The 24905-nt window shown below is 40.2% G+C and overlaps 3 protein-coding genes across 3 annotated transcripts; 1 reads left to right on the forward strand and 2 right to left on the reverse strand.

Moving 5' to 3' along the window:
- Nucleotides 1-6397: 6397 nt before the first annotated feature.
- On the forward strand, nucleotides 6398-9774 carry LOC110953251 (mitochondrial ubiquitin ligase activator of nfkb 1-A). The gene is made up of 5 exons (XM_022197157.2): nucleotides 6398-6505; nucleotides 6660-6784; nucleotides 7919-8006; nucleotides 8091-8211; nucleotides 8288-9774. The coding sequence occupies exons 2-5, from the start codon at nucleotides 6668-6670 to the stop codon at nucleotides 8778-8780; spliced, it is 819 nt and encodes a 272-aa protein (XP_022052849.1). The 5' UTR covers nucleotides 6398-6505; nucleotides 6660-6667; the 3' UTR covers nucleotides 8781-9774.
- Nucleotides 9775-9823: 49 nt separating this feature from the next.
- On the reverse strand, nucleotides 9824-17613 carry eif2b5 (eukaryotic translation initiation factor 2B, subunit 5 epsilon). Its single transcript, XM_022197156.2, has 16 exons — nucleotides 17408-17613; nucleotides 17055-17179; nucleotides 16791-16976; nucleotides 15925-16102; nucleotides 15750-15830; nucleotides 15595-15672; nucleotides 15198-15510; nucleotides 14955-15100; nucleotides 13884-14028; nucleotides 13699-13800; nucleotides 13515-13616; nucleotides 12497-12587; nucleotides 11932-12055; nucleotides 11661-11786; nucleotides 11409-11519; nucleotides 9824-10084 (listed from the first exon to the last, which is right to left on the reverse strand). The coding sequence occupies exons 1-16, from the start codon at nucleotides 17564-17566 to the stop codon at nucleotides 10022-10024; spliced, it is 2130 nt and encodes a 709-aa protein (XP_022052848.1). The 5' UTR covers nucleotides 17567-17613; the 3' UTR covers nucleotides 9824-10021.
- Nucleotides 17614-18609: 996 nt separating this feature from the next.
- On the reverse strand, nucleotides 18610-23970 carry LOC110953252 (crystallin J1A-like). The gene is made up of 10 exons (XM_022197160.2): nucleotides 23794-23970; nucleotides 23028-23094; nucleotides 21557-21733; nucleotides 21230-21328; nucleotides 21061-21153; nucleotides 20827-20983; nucleotides 19984-20099; nucleotides 19346-19423; nucleotides 19065-19204; nucleotides 18610-18976 (listed from the first exon to the last, which is right to left on the reverse strand). Exons 2-10 carry the CDS (start codon nucleotides 23092-23094, stop codon nucleotides 18878-18880), a joined length of 1026 nt encoding a protein of 341 aa, XP_022052852.1. The 5' UTR covers nucleotides 23794-23970; the 3' UTR covers nucleotides 18610-18877.
- Between the last annotated feature and the right edge of the window lie 935 nt (nucleotides 23971-24905).

Genomic DNA, 24905 nt, shown 5'->3' on the forward strand with positions numbered 1-24905 from the left:
ATGCTCACAAGGACTAAAGGTCACTACACACTGTGCGATTTTCGGCCGTCCCAGATTAAAGATAACAACCATGAGAGAATCGCGGAGAAATCTTTGGTCTTGGCTCTAAATTGATGGTCCTTCATCGCACCGTGAGACAGGTTCAAGGACGGCTGTTGTCATGGTCTTGTGACCAAAGACAAGCTGCCATAAAATTCTAACATTGTCAGAAATTTGGGGTGATCGTCTCACAATGTGACTACTGCTGTGATCTATGACAACTAACTAACCAACAGAAATGCAGAATGAAATGACATACTGATCAGAGCGACACTGGCGCTAAACCCAAATAGATGATTTGCGCCGACAATGGCATCAAAACAAGTATGTGGAATTTAAACAAAGAAGACAGCCTAGTAGAGTTGTGGCAGCAGAAGCCTTGTTGACGTGTGCACCAGCCGTACCACAACCGGACAAAAAAGGACAAAGCATGGATGGATATAGTGGCAGAATTGCAGCTCCCAGGTTAATGACTTAACACTAGCAGCTAGCAAACACACACAAAACACAGCTGTAAATAGTGGCCACAGCATTTAGTTCATGTGATTAAATAAATAAAAATGAAATCCGTTCATGTTTGTCTAGTTTCCCTGTAATTGTAAGGTACTCTGTTAGTGCTTTGGTTGTTTATTTTTTTGGCCTTTTTTGGATCGGTACTGTGTAGACAGACAGGAAAGGAGGAAGAAGAGAAGGGGGAAGACATGCAGTAAAAAGGCAGTGAGCAGGAATCAAACCCAGGCTGCTGTGTCAGGGACCAGCTCCTGTATATGGTCCACCCACTGAAACCTTTGAGCTGCCCAGGCGCCTCTGGTGATTTATTTTTCATGGGTGGACATTGCACATTCATGTCATTCAGTGTAGCAAGCTGTGAACTTATAAGATTGTTGAATTGCTGATTGTTGATTGTAAAAATCGCACAGTGTGGAGAGGCCTTAAGAATCGGGCTAATTCCTGAATAGGTTTTGTATAAGTCAGACAAGGAAGAATCTGGGTCGCCGATTCTTCTGAAGATGACAAAATTTTCCTCCTATGGTTATCATCTTTTACAATAAAGCATGACAGACATAGTTACAGGTGAAACACCTCCCTAGGTGAACATTTGCTTATTGACAGACACTACATTTACCAAAGTTCCCTAAACGTCCCACAGTGCAGACTGACAGATGCTGCTCAGAAGGCGCTGGTCTTTGTAAGATGCATTCAGGAGAGAAACTGAGACTAAAGCATCAATGTTATTAAACTGGTATCGTTCGATATCAACACCAACGCTGGTATCGATATTATTGACATTTAGATCGATCCATCCACCTCTACATTTCAGTTCTGCTTTGCAAATCTTGTGGAATTTCACAAACACAGCTTCTCTCTATTATAATGTTTTCTGGATGTGCAGACTTTCTTGCCTCATCTTTCAGAAGTGGTTCACAAGTCAGGAGATGAAAAAATAATAACTGATGGCGATGATGATGTAATTACCTGACACCACTCATGTTTACAGCTCTCTCCTCTAGCAGCTGACGGTGTTTTATTGGAGGAAGAGCACATTTCTCATAAAGCCTCCATCATAAAGATGTTTTCTTGGTCAAAGGCTTCCGTTTGTGCTGAAAAGAATAAACATGTTTTCTGTTTCCCATCTGCTGCTGTCAGAAACTCCCCATAAAGTCACAGTTTGAGACGCAGTCAGCTAACATCTTGTGCAAAATCTACATGCAGACAGTCTGGGTGAAGATGATTTAGAACCTCGTTTACAGTTATTAAAACACTGTCAAAAATTAATGTGGGATTTACGTATTGCAGGTAATTGTTGCTTCAGACAAGCATGAGCTGAACTCGGCCTCGTCTCCAGCAACTCGTGGGTTTTATTGATACAAGAGTGCAGCTGTCAGTCAAAACCCGAGATGTTTTAACAGCGGCTGGTGGTAATTATGAGGATGCATCGAACTCATTAAGCCGGAATGAAAAATCCGGGAGCGAAATCATCTTCTCAGCAGGGAAACCAAAAGCAGAGCAGAATGTGTGTGCATGGTTTAATGTTGATGAGACTGTCCATAAATCCTGAGGAAACAATGAGACCACAAACATTGCTTCATTTTGTCAAACTTGCAATCGCAAAAATGTCACTGCAAGAAAAAATAAAAGTGCTGTTTTGGTTTGTTGAATACTTTTTTTTTATCTTGTGGGTTCTCTTTAAGTCATTAGACAGTCAGATTTTCACATCCGTGTCATCCATCTTTGGAAATGGAAAGTCAGGGAAAGTGTTCGTGACTGCATCTAATTCACAGGAACCGCATGTTTTAACAGCAGCTTTTTTATTTATACTGTGAAATACAATCAGCCTCAGCTAACGGGAAACTTACACTGTAAAAATGAAGAAGCAGGTTTAACTTACAAACGTTTGCATCCTGGCTGAATTAAATGAATGTTGAGTCAGACCAACCTGGAGCCTTTATTTGTTCCTTATAGGCAGGAATTTGAATAATTAATGATATAACTTGAATAATTAAAATAAGAATTCCTTTTGAATTACATCATTTGAATATGAATGCATTAAATTGAAACAGTTTCCAAAAAACCTTGAAACTGAATGTAAAGTAATTAATTAAATTTCAGTCCAGAGTTCCTAAACTTATGCCAATAAGTTGAAAGATGTTACTTAACCCTACTTTAAATGTAAATTCAGCAACAAAAAACTTATTACTCACTATCAAAGACTATGCAAAAGGAATTTTTACTTTATTTCAAAACTAACAGTGGTCTTTTGCTGCTAATCTCCTTCTATTAAATTCAAATATTATGGTAAGTGCTTCATATTAACATGTTTTTCTACCAAGTTCTTATTTATGTAAAGCTGATGTTAGCATGCATCTCCAAGCATCACTGAGGGCCGATAACATGGCTAATTAGCTCAACTTCACCAAATATCTAAGATCAAACATAAAGACAGGTTTTTTTTGTTGTTATTTTAAATAGCAGGGAAGCAGTTCAGCATAAACAACTGTAGCTGATGCGGTGTGTCTTCTATCTGCTCTGACTCACCGGTGAGAGGAGAAGCCAAGGGGTGTGTGCAACTTTAAAACAAATATTTAAGGATTAAGAGCTGTGAAAGTAAGAAAGGAGGATTCTGGGGCATTTATATTTGCTAGTAAAATAACAGCTGATCAGAAGCCAAACAGAAGATTATGCAAGACTTTTTATTTTGTCCTGATTTAACACTCTTGTCTTGCTTCAGTCCTTTTGTGAAGCCACAGTTTTGCAGCCGTCAGGTCGTGTGGTCAAAGATCTGAGGCCATGTTGCCATCACAGGGGTTTTTTCTATGCAGGCTCCGAGATGCTGCGGGAAAGTTGCGTACTGGATGTTTTATATTTCAACAATAAGACAGCTGACGTCACTAGTTTGAAATGAATGCCATTTTTGCTTTCAGTGAGCAGTCAAGGACAGACAGGCTGAAAAGAAATGAAGTAACAGCTGCATGAAGAGGAGCAATACGTGTAATAAAGGGACAAAGGAGGCTCTAAATGAAGACGTTCTTTCGTGGTATGTCATCTCCTGTCCTTAGCTGTTGAAAAAAAAACAGCATTAAAGCTGTGAGGACAGAGGTGCCCCTCAAGATTTGCTGCAAATTTTAGTAGAACTGAAATGACTTGCAGAGAAAACACTTCACAATAATTGCTTCCGGCAGAGCAGGTACATTTTTAGTTTCAGCAACTCTTTTCAAAAGGAGCAAAAATAGCAGAGATGACATGAGAAAATACGGCCACGCATTTCAGACAGGTGTGTATTCACAGTCAGATACTGTTTGCCGAGAGAGCAGAGTGTGCTATTCAGTACACAGAGGGAAAAAAGGAAGCCGGCAGAGTCTGTGACGCTTTCCTTTATGATGCACGAGTGTGTTACGTAGGTCAACGCTCATCAGCGCAAGAGAAACACAATCAGAGGATTTACTGCTGCAGAGGGGAATGCACTAAAGTGATCTGAACCTCAGCAAGCAGCTCAGCATAAATTTGAGCGCTGATGAGATAATGAACTCAAAATGAATGCAAACATACAGTCAAGTCCTAACAGCAGTGTGCCTTTGTCTAAACTACGCCTAAAAACAAGAAGGCTGTTAACTGAGACACAAGTTAAATGAGACACAAAATTACAGAAAACAACACAAACAGACGACATGACAAAGACAGACAGTAAATGACAAACGAGACACAAAACAACAAAAACGAGACACAAAACGACACAAACAAGACACAAAACAACATACAACAACAGAAATGAGACAGTAAATGACGCGTAGCAACAAATATCAGGCACAAATGACAAAAAAGACACAAAATGACAAAAACAAGACACAAAATGACACTAAATGAGACAATGAATGACACAAAACAACAAATATCAGACACAAAACAACACAAAAAGAACACACTGTTACAGAGACAGACAGTAAACAACACAAACAAGGCACAAAACTACAAAAATGAGAATATTTACAGTGATAGTACTAAACAGTTAACTCCTGTAGAGTGCTGGAATCATCCATCCATCCTCTATACACCGCTTTATCCTCACTGGGGTTGTGGGGGGTGCTGGAGTCTATCCCAGCTGACTCGGGCGAAGGAAGGGGACACCCTGGACAGGTCGCCAGTCTGTTGCAGGGCTACATATACAGACAAACAATCGCAATCACAATCACCCCAGGCCGGGATTTGAACCGGGGATTTTCTTGCTGCAAGGCGAAAGTGATAACCACTACTCCACCGTGCTGGAATCAATTAAGTGTTTAAATAAATATAATTGCAAAACTGTAAAAATATAGTAAAATATTGGAGCTGCAGGTATTTTACTGTAATTTTCCAGAAACATTTGTTAAAGAGCAGGTTTGGAGGGAAGAAAACGACATTTCTGCTCTAAATTATTATAAACGATGTAGTCTTTTTCGGCTAATTATACAGCTACCAGGCTTTTAGGCTTTCTTCATCTTTTATAAAGTATTGGATTAAGTGGATGAAGACATTACAGCTACACAGACTCATGAATCCTGTACTAAACACTAGTATCATGCTGAAGTCTCTGACCTGCAAATCATCAGCGTCAGGACTGCATCATTAAGATTGGCGGCATCAATCAGCGTCACCATGGCAACGAGTTGTAGTAAACGCTGTGCTGCTGAGAAGTGACTGTTGTCCTCTGTTGTCCTTGGATCTGGTCTGAAGCAGAAGTCAAACATGAGTTATTTCACGGTAATCTGAGTTCATACAAAGTAAAGCACCACATCTGTGGGATATACGGCCACGAGTTGTGAGCAGTTCAGGTACAATGGGATTTTTAACCTTTTGAAGCATTTTCGGATGTAAAAGTATGCAGTTTTCCACGAGAAGAACCTGTTAAAGAATTCTTATTTCCTGTTCAAATAAAACCTTTCCAACCTCTTGGTTTAGATTGCTTGTTCTTTTGTTGTTTTGTGTCTCGTTTTTGTTGTTTTTTTATCTGATTTTTGTTGTTTGTCTCATGTTTTGGTCGTTTTGTTTCTTGCTTTTTTTGTTTTGTGTTTCTTTTTTGTCTCACTTGTGTTTTTTTGCCTTGTTTTTGTAATGTTGTATTTTGCTTTATTCGTTGCTTTGTGTATCGTTTGTGTTGTTTTGTGTTTTTTGTCTCGTTTGTGTTGTTTGCCTACTTTTTTGACATTTTGTTTCTCACTTCTGTCATTTTTGTTCTTGTCATTTGTGTAATTTTTTGTTTTCTTTTTGTGGTTTGTCCATTTTTTGTCGCTTGGTAACTTTTTTGTCAAATTATTTGTCATTTTTTGTTTTGTTTAGTGTCATTTGTCTCATTTTTTAGTCACTTTGTGTCTTGTTTGCTCATAAAACAAAATACTATATCACCCAGTTCCAGATACCTGTGATTAAATGTTTTGTTCCTTTGTAGACACTCTGTGATCTGTAAGCTGTAATGTGTGAATGATAAACTGAGGCATAATATAGTTGAAATTGAACTTATTTTTCTTAAGAAATTTCAGGTTGTTTATGATGATTATAAAAAAACGATAATTCCTTCAATGTGAACATTTTCAGAATGCACTTTTTTTGCACTAAAACAAAAGAAAGATTTGGAGCTGTGGTTATTTATAGATTATTATGTTTTGATTTTATAAGTCCGACCCACTTTAGATCAAATTGTGGTGTATGTGGCCCCTGAACAAAAATGAGTTTGACACCCTGGGATTAAAACACTGACTTTATATACAGTCTATGGATTAGAGTCACTCTGTTCCTAATAAAGTGGCCACTGAGCTTTTGTCGCTCTGCTGCCACCTGCTGGTCAAAAAGTGTAAACGCGACTGCCGTTGCTTACATCCCATTGGTTGATGAAACGTGACGTAACATGGTAAAACAGGAAGTGAATACGACTGAAGCTTTTGTTTTCGATTCTTTTCACTGAACCAGGCATGTTTGACAGGTTTCATTTGAACTGGTAAGTGTAGTTTGTCTTGTATGTCTTTAAAGTAATTACGAGGCAGTTTATTGAGACAGTAATAAAGAAACATGTCGGACTTCCTCACCGACTGCAGCTGTTTGCAGTTCACTTTGTTTTCTTTACAGTATTTATGTTCGTTTTTTCTGTACAGACACAGAAATGAGTGACCTCCCTGTAAACCCTCTGGTTCTGATCGGTGTCGGCTCCAGCTTTGCCTTCTCCGGCCTGTTTTATCATTTATACCAGGAGAAGAAGAAAGAATTAGACAAGCTAAAGGCAAGTACCTCATTGCTATAAACTTAAAGTGCAGTTTTAGGATCATCTAGCAAACACATTAAAATGACAGCATTACAGTACAGGTAAAACTGATTTTATGAAGTCAGGTTTTAAAATGACACTCATGTCTCTTCATTATTTTACCTGCTCGGTGACTTGAACTCATTAAAGGGTAACTGGAAGAGAGATAATATCTTTACCTTACCTCATCCATTAATTATATATATATATATATATATATATATATATATATATATATATATGTGTGTGTGTGTGTGTGTGTGTGTGTGTATATATATATTTTAACAGCCTATTAGTTTTGTATCTAAATTGTAAACTTTTTCAAGGGGAAAAAAATAAATGTTAAAGTTTCACAAAGACAGACTTTTGCTGTAAGCACAGACAAAGTTCAGTGTATTTGCACGTTATAATGACTGATCATCAAGATAAAAGCAGCTGGAGACTGTAAACTTGTACAATCCAGTTTTACTCAATGAAACGGGTAACAACATGCAGAACCATCTAAAGCTCGACTCACTTTTTATCCTCAGATCAAGTCTTTTTGCTAGATTCTTTTGTTCAGTAATCGATCAGATGTTTAGATTTTTTGTTTCTGTAAACTTTCCTCTGATGTTTTTTTTTTTTTTTTTTTTTTTATCATCTGCAGCATCTAAAACCAAAACGCTAAAAATCCAGACAGTTTTTAAGACTTTTTGAACATATTTTTTTGAGTCATTTGGGACAACTTTCATGTCATTTGACTCATTTTTCAGTTTGATTTCAAAAATTTTTGGACAAATCTGAGGCATTCTGAACAACTTTTGTACCATTTCAAACTTTTTTTTTTTTGAGACATTTCAAGTATTTTTTGGACAGTTTTCATTACTTTTTCCACAATTTGCGAGTAATTTGATGTTTTTACTGACATTGTTTTTAAATTTAAAATACTGTACTCAGTCTTTTTTTTTTAGTTTTATTTTTATGTTATTGTTATGCACATGTCTTATTTGTGTGTCTCCATCTTTCATTTTCTTATTCCGTTACATTGCAGAGGAGACTTTTGTATGTCAGTGTATTCAGAATTTCAATAAAGGTTGAATGATTTTATTCATTTAAACTTTTTTTCCGGTTTAGGAAATCCCCATTTTCAGACCAGATCAGCATTTGGTCAAAGTACTGAAAGCAACTCCCCACAGGCGGCTCCAGTATGTTGCTGTTGAAGGTACCGCCACGTGTAGAAACTTAGCATTTAAATGAAGGGGATCGATTTAAGACTATTTACAGTTTGCTGCACGTCTGTTTCTAGGTCTGGTCCAGGCGGACGGGGAGCCTTTGGCCAGCAAGTTTGTCCCTCGATCCTTCGGTGTGGTTCAGAAGATCGCAGTGCAGGAACACTGGAAATACTGGAACTCTCTCACCAGGACGTGGTACATGCAGCTAAATAAGCACAAAAAATGGTCATTTACGAATCTACTAGTCGGTTAATAACTGTTCTTCTTGCAGGAACTCACGGACAATGAACAGAAGAGAGACCAGCAACTCTGTGCCTTTCAGTCTGATCAGCCCCGGAGCCTACATCACTGACTTCTATGTGAAGGTGCAGAATCCCCTGGAGGCCTCTGGGTGCTACCTGGAGAGGGTTTACCACAAAGTGCGACCGGCTGAGAAGAATTTGGCGAACGTGGCGCTGCAGGGCCTGAGTGGGGAGAAACCTGTGGCGATGGAGGAGAGCGAGGAGCTGCTACGAGTAGGAAGCACCCTGACCGGGTTTGGGGAGGTGGTGCTGGAGGGAGGCGAGGTGATGAGGCTTCGGGCCCCCCAGGACGGCCGATCCTTCGTCCTGGTGCCTGGAAATCACCGGAGCTTCATGGAAAGACATGAGGCAACGGCCAGCATGTGGAAGACACTGACTGCTGTTACAGGCCTCACAGGAGCTGCTGTTCTCGCTGGCGTCATTTACGACTTACTGGGGAGACGCGACGACAGATCCAAGTAGACCAATGGAGGAGGATCCTGCAGGTTTGTCAGCTGGAAAAGCTGCATCGCTGCCTTGAGGTGACCAAACGCAGCCTCAGGAGATTCTAGAAAACCGTCTTAATGCCAGTCTGATTCATTTGCTCTCACAGGCAGCATCTTGTCAAACTGTATCTAAGCCTTTTTTGGACATCAGGGAAACTGAAGACATAAATTTACAAAGTAGAAAGCAGCTTTTCTGAAAACATTGACATTTTAGACCATGACATTGATTTAAAAAAAATGTTTAAAAAAGACAACAAATGAGAACACACAAGAGCAAATGAGGAAAACCAACTCAGAAACTAAAGCACTTACATACTTTCTACATTGCTGCTTTCTAAAATGTATTTTGTGCCTCTAAGCTGCTGAACTTGATGCACCTTCTTAAAGATCTGCAATTGCTACTGTTCTGTCAGTTTAGTTTGACAAAGATAAGACGGTCTGCAGACAGCCTGCTTAGAGAGGCTTGAATTGAGTTTAAATCCAGATTGCTTACACATACAAAATCATATAAATCTGATCATGTAGCTTCTATCCTGTCACTAAATCATTTCTTCTTCCATCCCTGAGCCTGAAATGTTGTGAGAAGTCTGTGGTGTGAGATGAAAGAACTGTGATCAAGGGAACATGTTATTTTTGTAATGTGATTGTACATTTTCTTTAATTTGAAAGTTTAGGGCATGATGTAGCGTCACACATCCAGCCGAGCTTTTGTTCTGATCTTTGCTTTTACTGAGTCTGATAAAGGAACTTACAGAATTGTTGTTCCATCTCTGTAAGTGTTCCAAGTTGAACTTGAAATCCAGCTTCACTGTGATTAAGACTGCATTTTGGAGTGTATTTGGACTATTTTTTTTACGTACGCACAATCAGTGTTCAGTATGTATCTGAGAAAACTGTACACAATCATTTTTTAAGGTGGTGGATTTAGTCTTGCAACTTTATAAGTAATAAAAGCAGCAGTTTCATTTTGAGTGATGCATTTTGTGTTGTGGACAAAAAAAAAAAAGCCTGATAGAGATGTTTCAGTCCAAGCAGAGCGAGGGTCTCTCGTCTTTATTTAGATGTTCACAGCACTCAGCCTTAACGTGACCGTGATAAAAATCTGTCATTTTCAGCTCTACAGAGCAGATCCTGATGGTTAGTGGAGGCAGAAAGCTGCTTCTTTAGTCGCACAAGAGCTAAAAAGTTGACTTTGTCCATGCTTGAGCTGAGTAATATTTATTCTCCGTCCTCTTCTGAAGACTCCTCAGCTTCTTCCAACCACTGGATGAACTTCTGAAGCTGTTGGATAAAAACAGAAGCAAACAACGCTGTCAGAAACTCTGCCTTATTGATAGTTTTGGTGCTGGAGGTGCAGGTATACTTAAGAGAACAACTGCAGTTCATTGAAGTGAATCATAAAGTTTAGAAATTTTTCTGATCTGGAAGAACGGGAAAAAATCCAGATCTACGAGTTGAGGCCGTGACAACGAACCCTCGTGGGTTTCCTCAAACACACCGCTGCAAAACAAGCTCAGTTCAGAGTGAGCTGCCTCTTTTCTACACAGTTCACATTGAAACTATTATGCTCTTTAGCTGTATAATTAAATACATGATGTAACTGAATATACAGTGGTCCCTTGCCATATCACGGTTCACTTTTCGCTTTCTTACTTTTGTGGATTTTTGGCTATATCCGGGGATTTTGCAGTATACAGGTATTTTTATATATTTATTATTGAGGTGAGCTGCGTTAAAGAACAACACTGGAAAAACTATGTCTGCCTTTAAATCACTCTACAAATGCTTTTTTCTACAAATGAATACAGATGCTTTTATTTTGACAGAGTGTGGCACTAACAGATGTGGCAGGAAGTCATCAAACACGCTTCACACTCACGGCTCTGACAGCGTAACACTTAAACGAACTAGACTGACTGAACCACAAAAACCCAATAAAACACAAACACAGTAACATTGCAACACTAACAAACCACAATAATGACATTTCTATTTTATTTAAACATACTTCATTCTTTTCTTATGCATCACCATAATTACTTTTTCCTGATCCATTTTTTAAAGCAGGAAGAATTTGTGCAGTATTAGTATTTTTATATATCCCACATAAAAGAATCTGGGCAATATCATTATTTTTCCAAATATGAATGGATGTAATCCAGTGGAATCAGTGCAACATCGGAATTTCTACATATGGAAGAATCAGTACAGTATCAACAAGTCTGTTTCTTGTTAATTTGCATTTTTTAACGGCACTACCCCCTCTTCTGCTAGCTTATCATAAATTGTTGTATTTTAAACTAAAAGGGGGAACATGGGTTAATGGCATGTCTCCTTTCAGTCCATTACAGCACACAGATGACACTTACCTATCTTCTCCTTGACATAACGTCGACTGCAGAAAGTAACACCACATACGACCGGATCCTTCTCAAAATAAAATCCTAGAACTGCTCGAATGTTTGAAAGTTGCTATAAACTAACCCACTGCACTGTGCCCGTTCTTCTGATCAATGTGAAGTTGGCACTGGGATCATTTTAAACTTAAAATCTTAATTACACATTTGCCTCATGTCCTTCGTGCTGCTGCTCATTTAGTACCTACCCCCTGGTTCTTACGAAGCTGTCTGCTTTTGTCTGTGGTGGCTCCCTGAGAGAACCATCGCAGGATCAATTCCTCCTCCAGGATCTCCAGCTGGTACATGTTCATCAGGACCTGGGGTACAAACAATGCAGCTTTAACAACCGTCCAGGCTAAGTCCAGCTCTGGAAAGATTACACTAGACTTCAGGATCCTCTCAGAATGTATACGTTTTACCAGACTGCTGAGTGTGTGCGGTACTAGACTGATCCTGACCTTCACCATTGCAGCCCAGTGGCTCTCCTGCTCCAGAAAGTGTTCCTCAAAGGCAGACAGACAGTCGAGATGGTCCTGAGCTCTCTTCACATAGTTCTTAAACACCGGAGCCCATTTCTTCAATAACTGAGATCGGTACAAAGAAGCATGAGAAAACTAAATATTAGTATATTTGTTTTCTCTGCCGTGTCTTTGTCAAATCTACAGTACCAGAAATGGGCTGTGAGGATAAAAAGAATCTATGCTACGAATGCTACGCTACGTTATTCACCGGCAGGAGCAGAGCGACGTATTGTGAAGGGGTGAGATTTGGGCCCTGCTGCTGGAACGGGTACTCCAGCACCACTCTGGTTAGAATCTGCATCACCTCCTTCAGGCTGATATTGTAGGCGTACCTGGAGAAAGAACAGGGAAAAACATTTGTAGCTTACTTTTTTTTTCCTCACTAAAGAACGTGAAGATGCTTTGAGGAAAGTCAGGCCCACTGGATTGCAGATGTTTTCAGAGTTTCTGCAGAAATCAGCCAATCAAATTTAACGCTTCTTAATGCCATTTTATCGCTAGAAAACTCCTCTGTAGAAATTTATGTTTTTGAACTTGCATCATATTTTGCCCTTTAGATTGAAGTTGTGAATGACTTTAGCTGGATGGATTCATCATGTTTTATATCTAATAAAAAATGTGTTGATTGGATGTTTTCAAGTTCAAAAATACGTCATGCATTTTGCACAAACCACACAAATGGTGGGAAAAAAATGCCAGTCTGTTACGCATAGGACTTTAACAACAATCACTGCAAAGAGGAGCAACAGAACTGGGAGCAAGTTCCTCCTTACTTCAGAGAATTGATCTCAAGCACGAGGTTGTCACAGCCGATGTTCTCCTCCAAACCTCTCTGCAGAGTCCCGAGTACCTCCATCTGGAAGACTGCACAACAGGAATCAAGCAGTAAGTCGCACATCAACCAACAGTTTGTACAAATACTACTGGGCGAAACAAGCAACGCTGTCAGCTCAGGAGAGTTTATTCATTTATTCAAGTAAAAATCCCACGAAAAGATCACTTCCTGTCTGTGCTTAGTCTCTTTGGCCAGTAGAGGGCAGTAATACTGTTACACGAGCACGTAATCTCGCTATTCTGCAGGACACAATAGTCCGACTGCACGACTGTCATTCTGCTATAGGAGGAAAAACAGTCTGGTTTGTTTGTATTTCTTTAAACCAATCACAGTCATTATGAGCGGAACCGTTTGAAGAACACATATCTTCCAAAATTTCCCTCTTCTTGTTGATCTGATTTTGTCGTTTCAGTGAATGGTCCAGAGGCCTGCTCCTGCATTTGCACCTAAAATGCTGTCAATCATTTCTACCGCAGCCTCCATAATTCAACCGGGAAAGAAGTAGAAAAACAACTAAAATATCCCCCAATCACTGAGATGCAGATTCGCACGGGACTAGTATCATCACAGGACGAAGGTGTTTGGTGAAATATGGTAGGTAATTTGCAATGGAATTTTTACAAATTACAGACATGACGCATTCTCACGGGATTAAGATCACCGACCTCCTCCGCAATTATTATAAATCACCATTGGTCCTGAGGTAATACTAATCCTATGCTTATAGTACTAAAATGAGTCATCTACTGAAAGTCCTAGCAGTGCTGCACGATCGAAATCCACCACAAAATTTGGAATTTTCATTGTGGTAGGTCGCTGCCCAGAGGTGGTGGCTGTAGTTTCTCGTAGTAAGAAAGTGAGCAGAAGTGGGAGAATGCCAGCTGAAGTGAGCAGTGACTTGTACCCACATTCTACGTCCGGCGATTCAGACTAAGGGAAATAACGTCTTCTCTTACCTTTGACATCGTCCATCTCAGGGGAGGGAATCACCGGATCGTCGGGACCATCAGGTTCACTGTCCTCACTGTCGCTCTCAGGATCTGGGTTCAAAACCAAACCTGGTGAACATGAAACAAAAGCAGTTAAAGTTAAAACAGTTCTACTAACTCAATGATAAACTGAACCAAGCCGTTGTCGTACCCCAGAGACACTGAGACAGCTCCTCATCCTCCGTGTCGTCCAGACTGCTGGCCTTCCAGATGTAGCCTTTTCCCGCTGCACCGACCTCAGCAGGGTTGAAAACTGGACGACAGAAGAAAAAAAATATGAGTAACTGACTGAAACACAAGCAGCCATTTCACAGCACATGAATTATAAATACGCACCTTTTTGTTTGGTTTTGTCTTTACTCTGACCGACCTCGGCATCGTCACTGAGGAATTCATCATCGTCTTCTTCCTCCTCCTCCTCTGGATGGTGCATAGACACCACGGTACCTTCTGGTAGATCAATGCTTGGTCCAATCACCACCTGGGGAACAATTCACTACAAATTAAAACCTGGAGAAGCTGCAATTTTAACCTCATATCTGAAGCCACTATTCAAGAGGATCACTGCCGAGATCAGATTTTACAAAGAGCGATGTAGGGGACACATTCACACAGTGTCTTACTACTAAAGAGTGTTTACAGACAGTTTTGACTCATCTATGTCACTGATTTCACAAATGAAATCAAGTAAAATGCTATTTGTACAAGGCAGAAGTGTCCCATCTGTATCAACAATTGGAATAATGGCAACAAAATGTTGATGTATTTATTTAGTAAAGATGGTAATTATCTCACTGAAACAACCTCGCAATGATAAAAGACAAGAAGTAGTCCAGCTTATAACTGTCTGCTGACATGATATTTTGAGTGCAGAAGTGAATGATGAGCAGTAAAAATGAGTCATCAGATTTTCGCTACATGATAGTTGTGGTTTTTCTTTCTTTTTTAACAAAATCTGTAGAAAATTTTATTTCAAATTTTGGGATGTGCTGGGGAAGACTTTGTCCGACTCTCATCGTCAATATAAGATCTTGGTGAAAAATGAATGCATCCCTGGACAGAAATAAATGCTGTGATATTGCAGAAGCTCATCGAAATGACGCCACAGCCAGTGAGTGCCATATTCAAAGCTAAAGGCGGTCCAACATAATATTAGAGTGTGGGACTTTTTTCTTGGCCGGGCGGTGTATATCGCCCAGAAAACTAAAAATGACAGATTTTGCTGCCAAACGAACAATAACGCAAAACAGAGCTTTCAAAATAAGTTCAAGTCAGTGACCGTGAAGGCTGCTATGAACATCTTTAACATGGAAAGTCACTCTGCAAGCATGCTGACACATACATCACAGTATTTGTTGTGCCATTTACAATCTGGATATAAAAGATGACAACACGTTCGTAGCTTACATTATATGCCAGGACACACTGTTTGTTCAGAGTCACGTCCTCTTTGACCTCAGCCTTGTCGCAGACCACAGACTGGTTGATCTTCACATTACTGGCAATGTGAACGTTATTCCAGATGTAGGCGTGGTCCAGAACTACATTATCACCTGTTGTCATAAAATAAAAAAAATGTTAACTCCACTTCTAAAAGCCCACTTACAAACACACACAATGCAAGATTTTACACTTGGACTTTGAGCTCACCTATGGTACAGTTGTTACCGATGACGCTGTTGGAGATGTAGCAGTTGGCGCCGATGCTGGTGTCACAGCCGATGAGAACGTTCTCCTCCATCTGGCTGCCGTGGCCGAGGCTGACTCCAGAGCCCCGATAGACGTTGTGGCGAGAGTACGTGCAGCTGCGTCCCTCCTGGTCCGTGAAGTTTGCCTCAGGGGTGAGCGGGTAAACCCATCGCCTCACCAGGTCCGACGACACCGAATCATACATGAGCAAGTTGGACACTCGGACGCCATAACCATTCTTGGTGACGTGCATGTGGATCTGATTACCCAGGATCTAAACAAGGACAATAAATTATGGCCTGAATGGAGCATAACAAGCTTCAAATATATATAAGAAATAACTGTGAGTGCATAGTACCTCTTCATTGACTAATATCCCTCTGACAAAGTCATTCCTAGATTGGTAGTCAAAGTTGTCAGTGAAGAGCTCAGCAACCTGAAAGAATGAAACAAAAATGTTACTGCTGCCATTAATATTGAGTTAAAAATCTTTTCTGTCTGTACTAAACTGACCTGTGGGGAGCAGATGCTGATGTGACAGTCCAACAGGTCATGTCTGATTTCAAATTCATCACTTCCACTGTGGAAAATGTTCTGGAAACACAAACAAGTGTCGCTGTTTTCACTCAGCCAAACCCTAAATGTGCACAAAAAAAAGACAGAAAGTACCACAGAAACTAGAGGTTACCATAGGAAACTGTAGCTTCTTCAGCCCTTGTGTCTTCTGATAGTGTAAAATCTGCTGACTCTTGCTTTCCACGGCTACAACGACGTCATCTTCCTCACAGCGAGACCTGTGACCCGGTGAGGATTCCTTAAAGATCATCGTCATCACCGAGATGTTCTTGTCCATCTTTCGACGATGCCTAAAGCACACAAAACGCAGCACTGGGAGTCACGGACTTTTCATTTCATACATTTACATTTACTCCACTCATAGTAAAGCAAAATTCCAGAAAACAAACAGAAGAAAAAACGATTCACAATTTAGACGCAATTCTATTCGTAAATTCAATGGAATAAAGAAAGGCAGGGAGAGGAAAAATGTTTGTTGGCCTATCATACACACAATATTAACGATGAAGACAGATGATCTGTCACAGTTAATTAACAAATACCTGCAATAACACAATCAACACAGTAACTGTAATAATAACATTTATTTGAAGGCACCTTTCTTGGCACTCAAGGACAAACAAACATTTCCACATATACACACTACACATTGAAAACAACAGAGACAGGGCAATTTGCATCAGATGGAATATGCAGCTTTGAACAGATGTGTTCTGAGCTGTTATTTGAAATGGAAGAATGAGTCCATGTTTCTCAGTTGGGGGCAATGAGTTTCAGAAACTGGGAGTAGAGCAACTGATGGTGTGGTGAGACAGGGGGAGGGAACAAACAGGTGAATAGAAGAGGAGGATCTGAGGGAGAGGGAAGGTGTAGGAACATGCTATCCTTGACACTTCACATATGTGACTGATCACTTCATCTAACAACATAAAAAAGGCTCCCCATAAGCTTATATGAGCAGATGAGAGGATCTCTTACCTGTGCTCTTGAAGTGCCTCACTGACATCAACATTGGACACCACATCTCCGTAAACCAGCACAAAGTCAGAGCGCACCAGGGACTTTGCATCCACATCCCTGAGCACATCCCCCAGGGAGCGGTACAGTTCTGAGGTGATGATGTGGACAGTGTTCGGGGAGGTGGGTCGACACCACTTGGATTTCCTAGAAGACACAATGTTCAGGTTAAAGTCTGTCCCTGAGCTCAGAAGAAGCTCCACACAGAGAACTCATGAAACTCACAGCAAGTGTGCCTTTATTTTACTGGACATCCAGCAGCAGAAGACAAATGTCTCCTGGACCCCGGTGGAAGTGAGGAACTCCAGGGTGTAGTCGATCATAGCGATGTTACCCAACGGCAGCAACGCCTGTCATCAGTGAGAAGTGCCAGATCACGTTAGCAGATAGAGTGACTTGACAGAACAGACTTGGGAGAAAGATCATCCCAATAACTGTACAAACACAACAACAACATGCTTAATTGTAATTTGATTAGAAGTGTTAACAGCATTCATCAGCGCAGCTCTGTCACTGTTTACAGCGTGGACACAAGTTAGCGATCGTTAGCATCCCTGTTAGCTTAGCTCGCTGCCTACCCGCGGTTGGTCTTTCGTCACCGGGAAAAACCTCCGGTTGAAGCTGTCTGCGACTAAAACGGCCTGCAGCGGCTGCTCCTCTTCCTCCTGCTCGCCTGCACCCTTTCTACCCGAAAGGCCGGAGCCCGAACGACTTTGTTTTCCTCCTTTACCGGCCATGTTTGAGTCCCAGGTGCTCCAGTGTGCGTCAGAAACAACTACGGCGGCTGCAGAAGAACAATCTTTGTGTTCGCGTTTTCGGACAGAAAATATTAGTGTGAATGTATACATGATTGATTGATGTTATTTTTCGTTTATAGCGTAATATACTCATTTAGGTATACCAGTGGGTCCTTCAGAACATAAAACCACATATAAAATATGTAAAATTACTTTTCATATTTACTTTTTAAGTTGATTCAAGTGTTTAAAAATTGTATTTTCAAAATGAAGATCAAATTGCTGAAGTCCTCTCTCGTCTGTGTGAAATAGTAGTATAAAATACTTAACTTATACGTTATTTGGTAAGATTTTAGTATACTTTTTTAAAAAAAATCTGCATGTTAGTGTTTACTGTTGCTCTGCAATAAAACAGATTCTGACATGTAAAGTAGCAAGTAGCCGATAAGATATTCAGATTTTTTTGTAAACTCCTCTCAGGTTGCCAAAACCTTAAAATTCCAAAGAAAAACACAGAAATTAGAAATCTATTCTCATTACCAACTTTGGCCAAAATGCAAACAAAGAGGAATTTAAACTCTTTAACAGTAAAATATGGACCAAAAATAATTTTATATTCAACAATTTACATTGCAGAAAGTTTTGAGTTTCAGCCCAACAGCATATCTACAATGCACTACTGAAACTGTATTCTTGTTTTACAGTATCAGAGCTGTGAATAGAGCTATCTCAGCTGGCTTGAAAGAGCTGTTTTCTCATCTTTTGATTGTAAAGTGAATTAAAGACAGATTTGTGTGAATTATAGGAGCACATGACATAAAAAAGGTAAATAACTTGTCCCGTTTCATTGACTGACCATTTTTACTCTCATCTTCATCCTGACATTTATGAAGACTAAATACAACTTGTAGTTTTTGATGGATGTTTCTGCTAATGTGTAAATTATTATTAATTTGTCATTTCTGTCCTTTATTTGGCTCTAAATCAGAAAAGTAAACGGATGCATGTACTGTGAATATAAATAATATTCTTTAGACAAAAGGTTGCTCCAAAATTACTGGTTTTATTTCATAATGATGAGCTTTACAATAACTGTTCAGACATTATAAGCTCAACTAAGTAGCAGAAAGCAGGATTTAGACATAGAACATCTGAACCAACATGTTTAACTTGAACAGAAACAAAAACATCCAGTTCCTGCCATCCAGACGTTTAGACAAGAACCTTCATTCACGGTTCTGTAAAAGCTCAACTGCTTTTCAGGACGTTCTCAGTTGTTCAACACTGTAAAATTCATTACAGTGCTGGAAATTACTGGTGATGTTTGGTAATCTTCTTGGCATGCTCCAACACTGAATTGTATCGCAGAGTTTTGGACGTCCAGGAAGATGGGATTCCTTCAAGCCCAATCTAGGAGAACAAAAATATTTACTAAATCATCAGACATAGAATACTATTATGACAGTGAACATAATGTTAGATGAGCTACTGGTCGCACCTGAGCCCCAAGACACGCTCCAATAAAGGATCCTCTGCTGCAGGTACATCCCCCACAGCTCATGTTGTCTCTGACAGCCGCCTCGTACTGCTTAGCTGTCAGGACTCCATGCAGCGCTGCTTGGAACGCACCCGGCAAACCTGAAACAACATCAGCACCAGATGTGAACGACATGAAGGCATTTCAGCTGGTCTGACAAATAATTCACAGCTCAGTTCTCTGTTAGCAGTCTTTACTTATTAGAGCTTCACTCTAGTGACGAAAGAGCTTAATAAAGGTACCTCATGTGTTTGGAAACACAGTGGGGATCAGCTCCTTCGGGGTCTTGGACAAATTCTCCTTCACCTGATGAATGTGGCCTGAAATGAGACAGAAAAGAAGAATGAGTCAAATGGAACAGGACAGGCAAACAATAACATAAAAGGCAAGGCAAGTTTCTTTGTATAGCACCCTTCATGTCCGAGACAATTCAAAGTTCTTTACATAAAACATTAAGAGCACTACAGTGAGGTGCAGATAGCTAAAAGATATCGTGCAGATTTCATTCATCGCCGTATGAGAAAAGAAATGTTTTTAACCTGGATTTAAAAGTGTCTACATTTGGTGAAAGTTTAATCTCCACTGGAAGTTTGTTCCACTTGTTTGCAGCATAACAGCTAAACTCCAACAGCAGTGTTCTGGATGAGCTGAAGCTGCTCTTTTTGATAAGTTCTGTTAAAGTACCATTACAGTAATCCAGTCTACTAGAGATGTTTCTTTATCTTCATGGTGAGGAATGCAGTAACAGGTCATGCTAAAGTCTGTTCATATTAAAAATACTGTAGCTTTTTACTACATTAAGGTTTGGAAGCTTTAAATCCCATGACTCAGTCCCATGACTTTAACACACAGAAGTAACAATGCTGCAGGCCTCACATACCAATGACTGCTTTGTCCAGATCCTGAGGCTGCTTTCTGTTCGGGTCACTGAGCTGACTGAGCACCACGTCCAGCGCTTTTGGATCCGGACCATTCAGGATGAAATGCTCCAGAAACCTGAGAAAATGAGTCACTTTTAAATGAATGATATATTATACTTTATTCCCCATCTGTATGCCGTTTCTTTCTCTAAACATTGTGAGATTCACACTTTGTTGCTTTCAAAGCTGGAAGTCTGAAGTTGGCAGTTTAGAATTTACAGCCTCAGGTTTTAAAATGCAACAGACAGACACCTTATCCAGACACAGATAACAGGGAAAACACAGATGTAGGGTGTTACATTTATCATATGTGGCATACTGCACTCCATGAGGGAGCTAATGTTATGTCTGTGATAAATGGTAAATGGTTGTATTTATATAGCGCTTTTATCCAAAGCGCTTTACATGATACGTCACATTCACCTATTCACACACACATTCACACACTGATGGCGGAAGCTGCCATGCAAGGCGCTAACCACAACCCCCCAGGAGCAATTAGGGGTTAGATGTCTTGCTCAGGGACACCTCGACACCAGCACGATGGGCCGAGGATCAAACCGGCAATCCTTCGGTTGCAAGGCGGCCACTCTACCCACTGAGCCATGCCTCTGAGTCGGCCTCATTCTTCTCTCAACATCACAGAACTTCCATAACTACCATGTGTAATTTCCAGCTATGCCTTGCAAGTAAAACTTTTCTTATTTATCAGTTGTCTCAAATCTCAGACTGAGCAGTTAAAAATGAAACACAATTAGAATAATAGGTTAAAGCCTCCTAGTGTATCTAGCAGATGAACTAACCTTGCAGCTGCCAGAGTCTCTGCCACACATTCATCGTTGTTCTGGGTGACACGAATCGCCTGCTCAACCTTTTCCAGCATGTCAGGATGTCCTGCATAAAAAGCCACTATTGGGGCCAGTTTAGCGATTCCATCAATCTGACAGTCGGTCTCACAGCCTGCGGTGAACACAACACACTGGTTAGAGTTGTTTCTCTTCAAAATGTCAAACTGAGAATAAAAACAGGAGCTGTACCTGTCTCCTCCTTTCCTGCATCCACATTCTTCAGGAAGCTCTTCAGACTTGCTTGTCTCCATGGTCCCTCGATGGGAAGCTGAGGTCTTGGCCCTAATATAAACAGAATTACAACACCCATCAGAAACATTAAAGACCTTCATCCACATCTAATGGGAAGCTCACTTACCTGATCTATCTCTGTAAGGATCATTGATAGGTGTGTCATACTCTGATCCTGGTCCAAAGAATTTCAACGTACGCTGCGTTAGATCATCAACTTTCAAACCTGGTGAGAAAGGCCAAACAGCTCAGACACAGACAAACTTAAACAAGTAAAGTCAGACACCTTCACATTTGTAACGCAAGTGGTTAACGAGATTTTGATCAACACTGTCTATCCTGACCAGAGATCAGCCTAAACCTAACCTGGTTTTGTAAAATGACATTTTATTAATCGGGTATTAAATTTCAAGTTGTCCTTCAGGCAATAAATAAGTTGAAGATAACAGCCTACCTCCACATTCAGACAGAGACTCCAGCAGCACATATGCCTGATCTCCATAGCAGCTCTGCTTCCCCGTCTGCATCCGGTAGAAAGGGTTGGCGGACTCAGGGCGAAATTCAGGGTTTGGATTCTCATCCAAAATCCCCTGCAACTTCTGAAGGTCGTACACCCAGTGGAGGGGCTGTGCTGCAGGGGTTGATTATACAGACAATTTAATTCTGATCACAAAAAGATGTGGCTCAGTATTTATTGGCAAGCTGTGATGATAAATATACATGAGCAAAAGGCAGAGAACATTTTAAAGCACTGGTTCAACCTCAATGAATAACTAATTACTGATTTCATACAATGTAAAAACTGTATGAAAGATTATATAGCAGCTACTTATCTATGGAATAAATTTCCTATAATAATTCAAGAGCATTTTAAATTGATTTGAGGGCAGCATTTATCGATTTCATTCTCAGAATCCGTGATATTGTCTCTCAGAACTTTGCTCTCACGCTCAAATTTGCTCTCCGTGTGCTCAAACTGTGTCCTCGCACTCGGTTGATGCTGCTCGCGCAGATTTCTTGCGCTCAAACTCAAACTCTTCCTCTTGCTCTCACTGACCACCTGCTCAAGAAATCACATTTATTACAACCACGAAGGTAGGGAGTGGATAAAATCTGTTTAAAGAGTGCACGCCCTCATGCTACGCTCCTCTGAAAAACAGCGAACGCGGATAATGTGATTGGTCAATGCTAGCCGGCCTTCTATTGGTTGACAGCGTTGATACACAAAAAATCCGAGAGCAGAGCAGAGATCCGTGAGCAGAAGTTCTGTTAGAGCAAGAGGAAGAGTTTGAGTTTGAGCGCAAGAAACCGAGTGTGAGGACACAGTTTGAGCATGCGCAGAGCAAATTTGAGTGCGAGAACAGAGTTCTGAGAGACAATATCACGAAATCTGAGAATGAAATCGATAAATGCTGCCCTCAAGTCAATTTAAAATGCTCTTGAATTATGATAGGAAATTTATTCCATACTTATCAAACTTGCTGTTGTTTTATTGTAAATTGTTAATTATGTGCTTGTATCTAGCATGCATTTTCTTTTATTTCATTAGTTTTGTTGAGTGAGTTGGTGTTGTTTATTATGTTTCTCAGACTGCTGTCTTGGTCAGACTTTCCTTGAAAAAGAGGTCATTGTATCTCAACGGGATCAACCCGGTTAAATAAAGGATGAATAAAAAATAATAATAATAATTGAAAAAGATAATAATAGAAAAGTCACTTGAGCAAAAAAAAAAAAGCTTGTTACAGGGCATGAGAATGAAAAGACTAAAGGAAAGAAGAGAAACCCCCTGAAAATTGTATTTATGTGACTTTTTGAGTACTATTAAAAAAGTGAGTACAAAGAAAAAAATTCCCTTTATATTTTAATCTACTGCACAAGAGACACTAAAACACAACAGCATGGCACGGTGTTATAATTGTTATTACCTGCTGCATCTGCTACAGCTGATCCTACAATGGCTCCCATCGCTCTGTTGGCCAGAGCTGAAGCCATCTGTTAAAACATGCAAAGTATTATTGGAATTTATCAAATATTTGATCTTTTTTTTAATCAGAGCATAAGGGATAAGTGAAAGATCTTTAGATTAAAGAACAACAAACATGACAATTATCAGTTATGTCACTTTGCATTTCCTGGTTCCAGTTCCTGCAATATGGCCCCAAATGATTTCTGCTTTCCTCTGTTTTATATCAGTGTGAAGTTAGTGTTTAGTTTGGGAGTGTTGCTGTGAGACATGCGTCACTTTAGCACACTCATGACAAATGATTAATCGACTACTCAGCTGCTTATGTAATGATTAAACATGACCAAAGGTTACTGACTGTATCGTTAACATGATACTGCTCTGATTCTTTACATCTGTCAGGACAGAGATGTGACTTAAAGTGGTCAAACTAACAGGAGAGCAGTTCGACTGTATCTGTTATCCACCAATGGTCCTGCATCATCTGAGACCAGCTAGAAATTAACTTACAAACTACTGTAAAAACATTTACTTGGTGTACAATGACTTCGAGCAGTAACTACAGACAGCAGCGTTGGTTTAGATGCAGGATTGTTTGTGGTTTTATTAGTTTTAGCGACCACAGCCTTCCTAAATCTCGCTCAGACATCTGAACGTCACTGGCTGCTAGCTAACATGAAGTAGCTAGTTAGCAGGTGCTAGTATATAATGACATTGAGAAGTCTGACCTTTGCCTCCGTTTAATGTACCGCAGGAGGTACAGCTGCTTGTTGCAATCTTCGGTTCCTCTTCAGCCAAACAATTTCGATTTCACTCATCCAGAAAAATGTACTTAATGTGGTGTTATGAAAGCGTTAGCTGCTTAGCACCGCCCTCGGAGGAGCTACAATATAGCCCCGCCCCCCTCTGAACAGGATGGAGGGATCATAGACATATATATGTATGTATATGTCTATGGGAGGGATATAAGTTTATTATTAGGGTCCGTGCACTGACGGTGCCGAAGGACCCTATTGTAACCCCAGGGTTTCTTTTTCTTCTTCTTCACTCGTTTCCCTTCTTTTCAAACTCCACTTTGGCGGCCTAAACACACCCCCAAACGTGTCAAACTTTGTATGCACATCAGGACTGGCGAAATTTTTTTTTATTTTATGGGAGCTGTGCACGTGTGGCAAAATGGCTCCATAGCGCCACCTGTAAAATTGAAAGAGTGGTCATTAGGCCAACTGCGAGGACGTTTCATCTACAGCCACAGAGAGATCTCGCACTCCGTTTACTTATATTTACATATATTTTGTTTTCCCACTGCAGGCAAACAGGCATGATGAATGTATGGTCCTGCTGGGACACAGAGCTGGTCTGAGATCAGGCAAACTTCCAGGCTCTACTGAAAAGTCTGGAGAGGGAACATTTTATTCTGTTTTATTTCAACGTGACAAATAAAGGCTCTTTTCTTTAAAGTGTAATCTGCAGATGGCAAGAATGTGTTAATTTCTTTGCAAAATAAAGTGTTAAAACATGCAAAGTCGCATGCTATTCACTTCACCTGTCAGTGGTCATAATCTCATGGCTGATCGGTGTGCAGCTGTAGATCACAGAGTCATCTACTGGCCAGCAGAGGTAACTACTGCTGGCATCATACAGGTGCTGTCCACCTTTTTTTTTTTTTTAGAAATATTACAAATTTGGTTGCATTCATGATGACAAAAAAGGAAATGATTCAACTCAATGAAAGTTCAATCAGCAGTGAACTAGTGATTACAGTGGAAGTGACTATCAGTTCTGCCAGAGACAGCACACAAGTGACCACTACAGAATAAAGCACTATTGGCAATTTTTT

Source organism: Acanthochromis polyacanthus, chromosome 9 (genome assembly GCF_021347895.1).
Source record: "Acanthochromis polyacanthus isolate Apoly-LR-REF ecotype Palm Island chromosome 9, KAUST_Apoly_ChrSc, whole genome shotgun sequence".
In the NCBI taxonomy this organism is placed as follows: domain Eukaryota; kingdom Metazoa; phylum Chordata; class Actinopteri; family Pomacentridae; genus Acanthochromis; species Acanthochromis polyacanthus.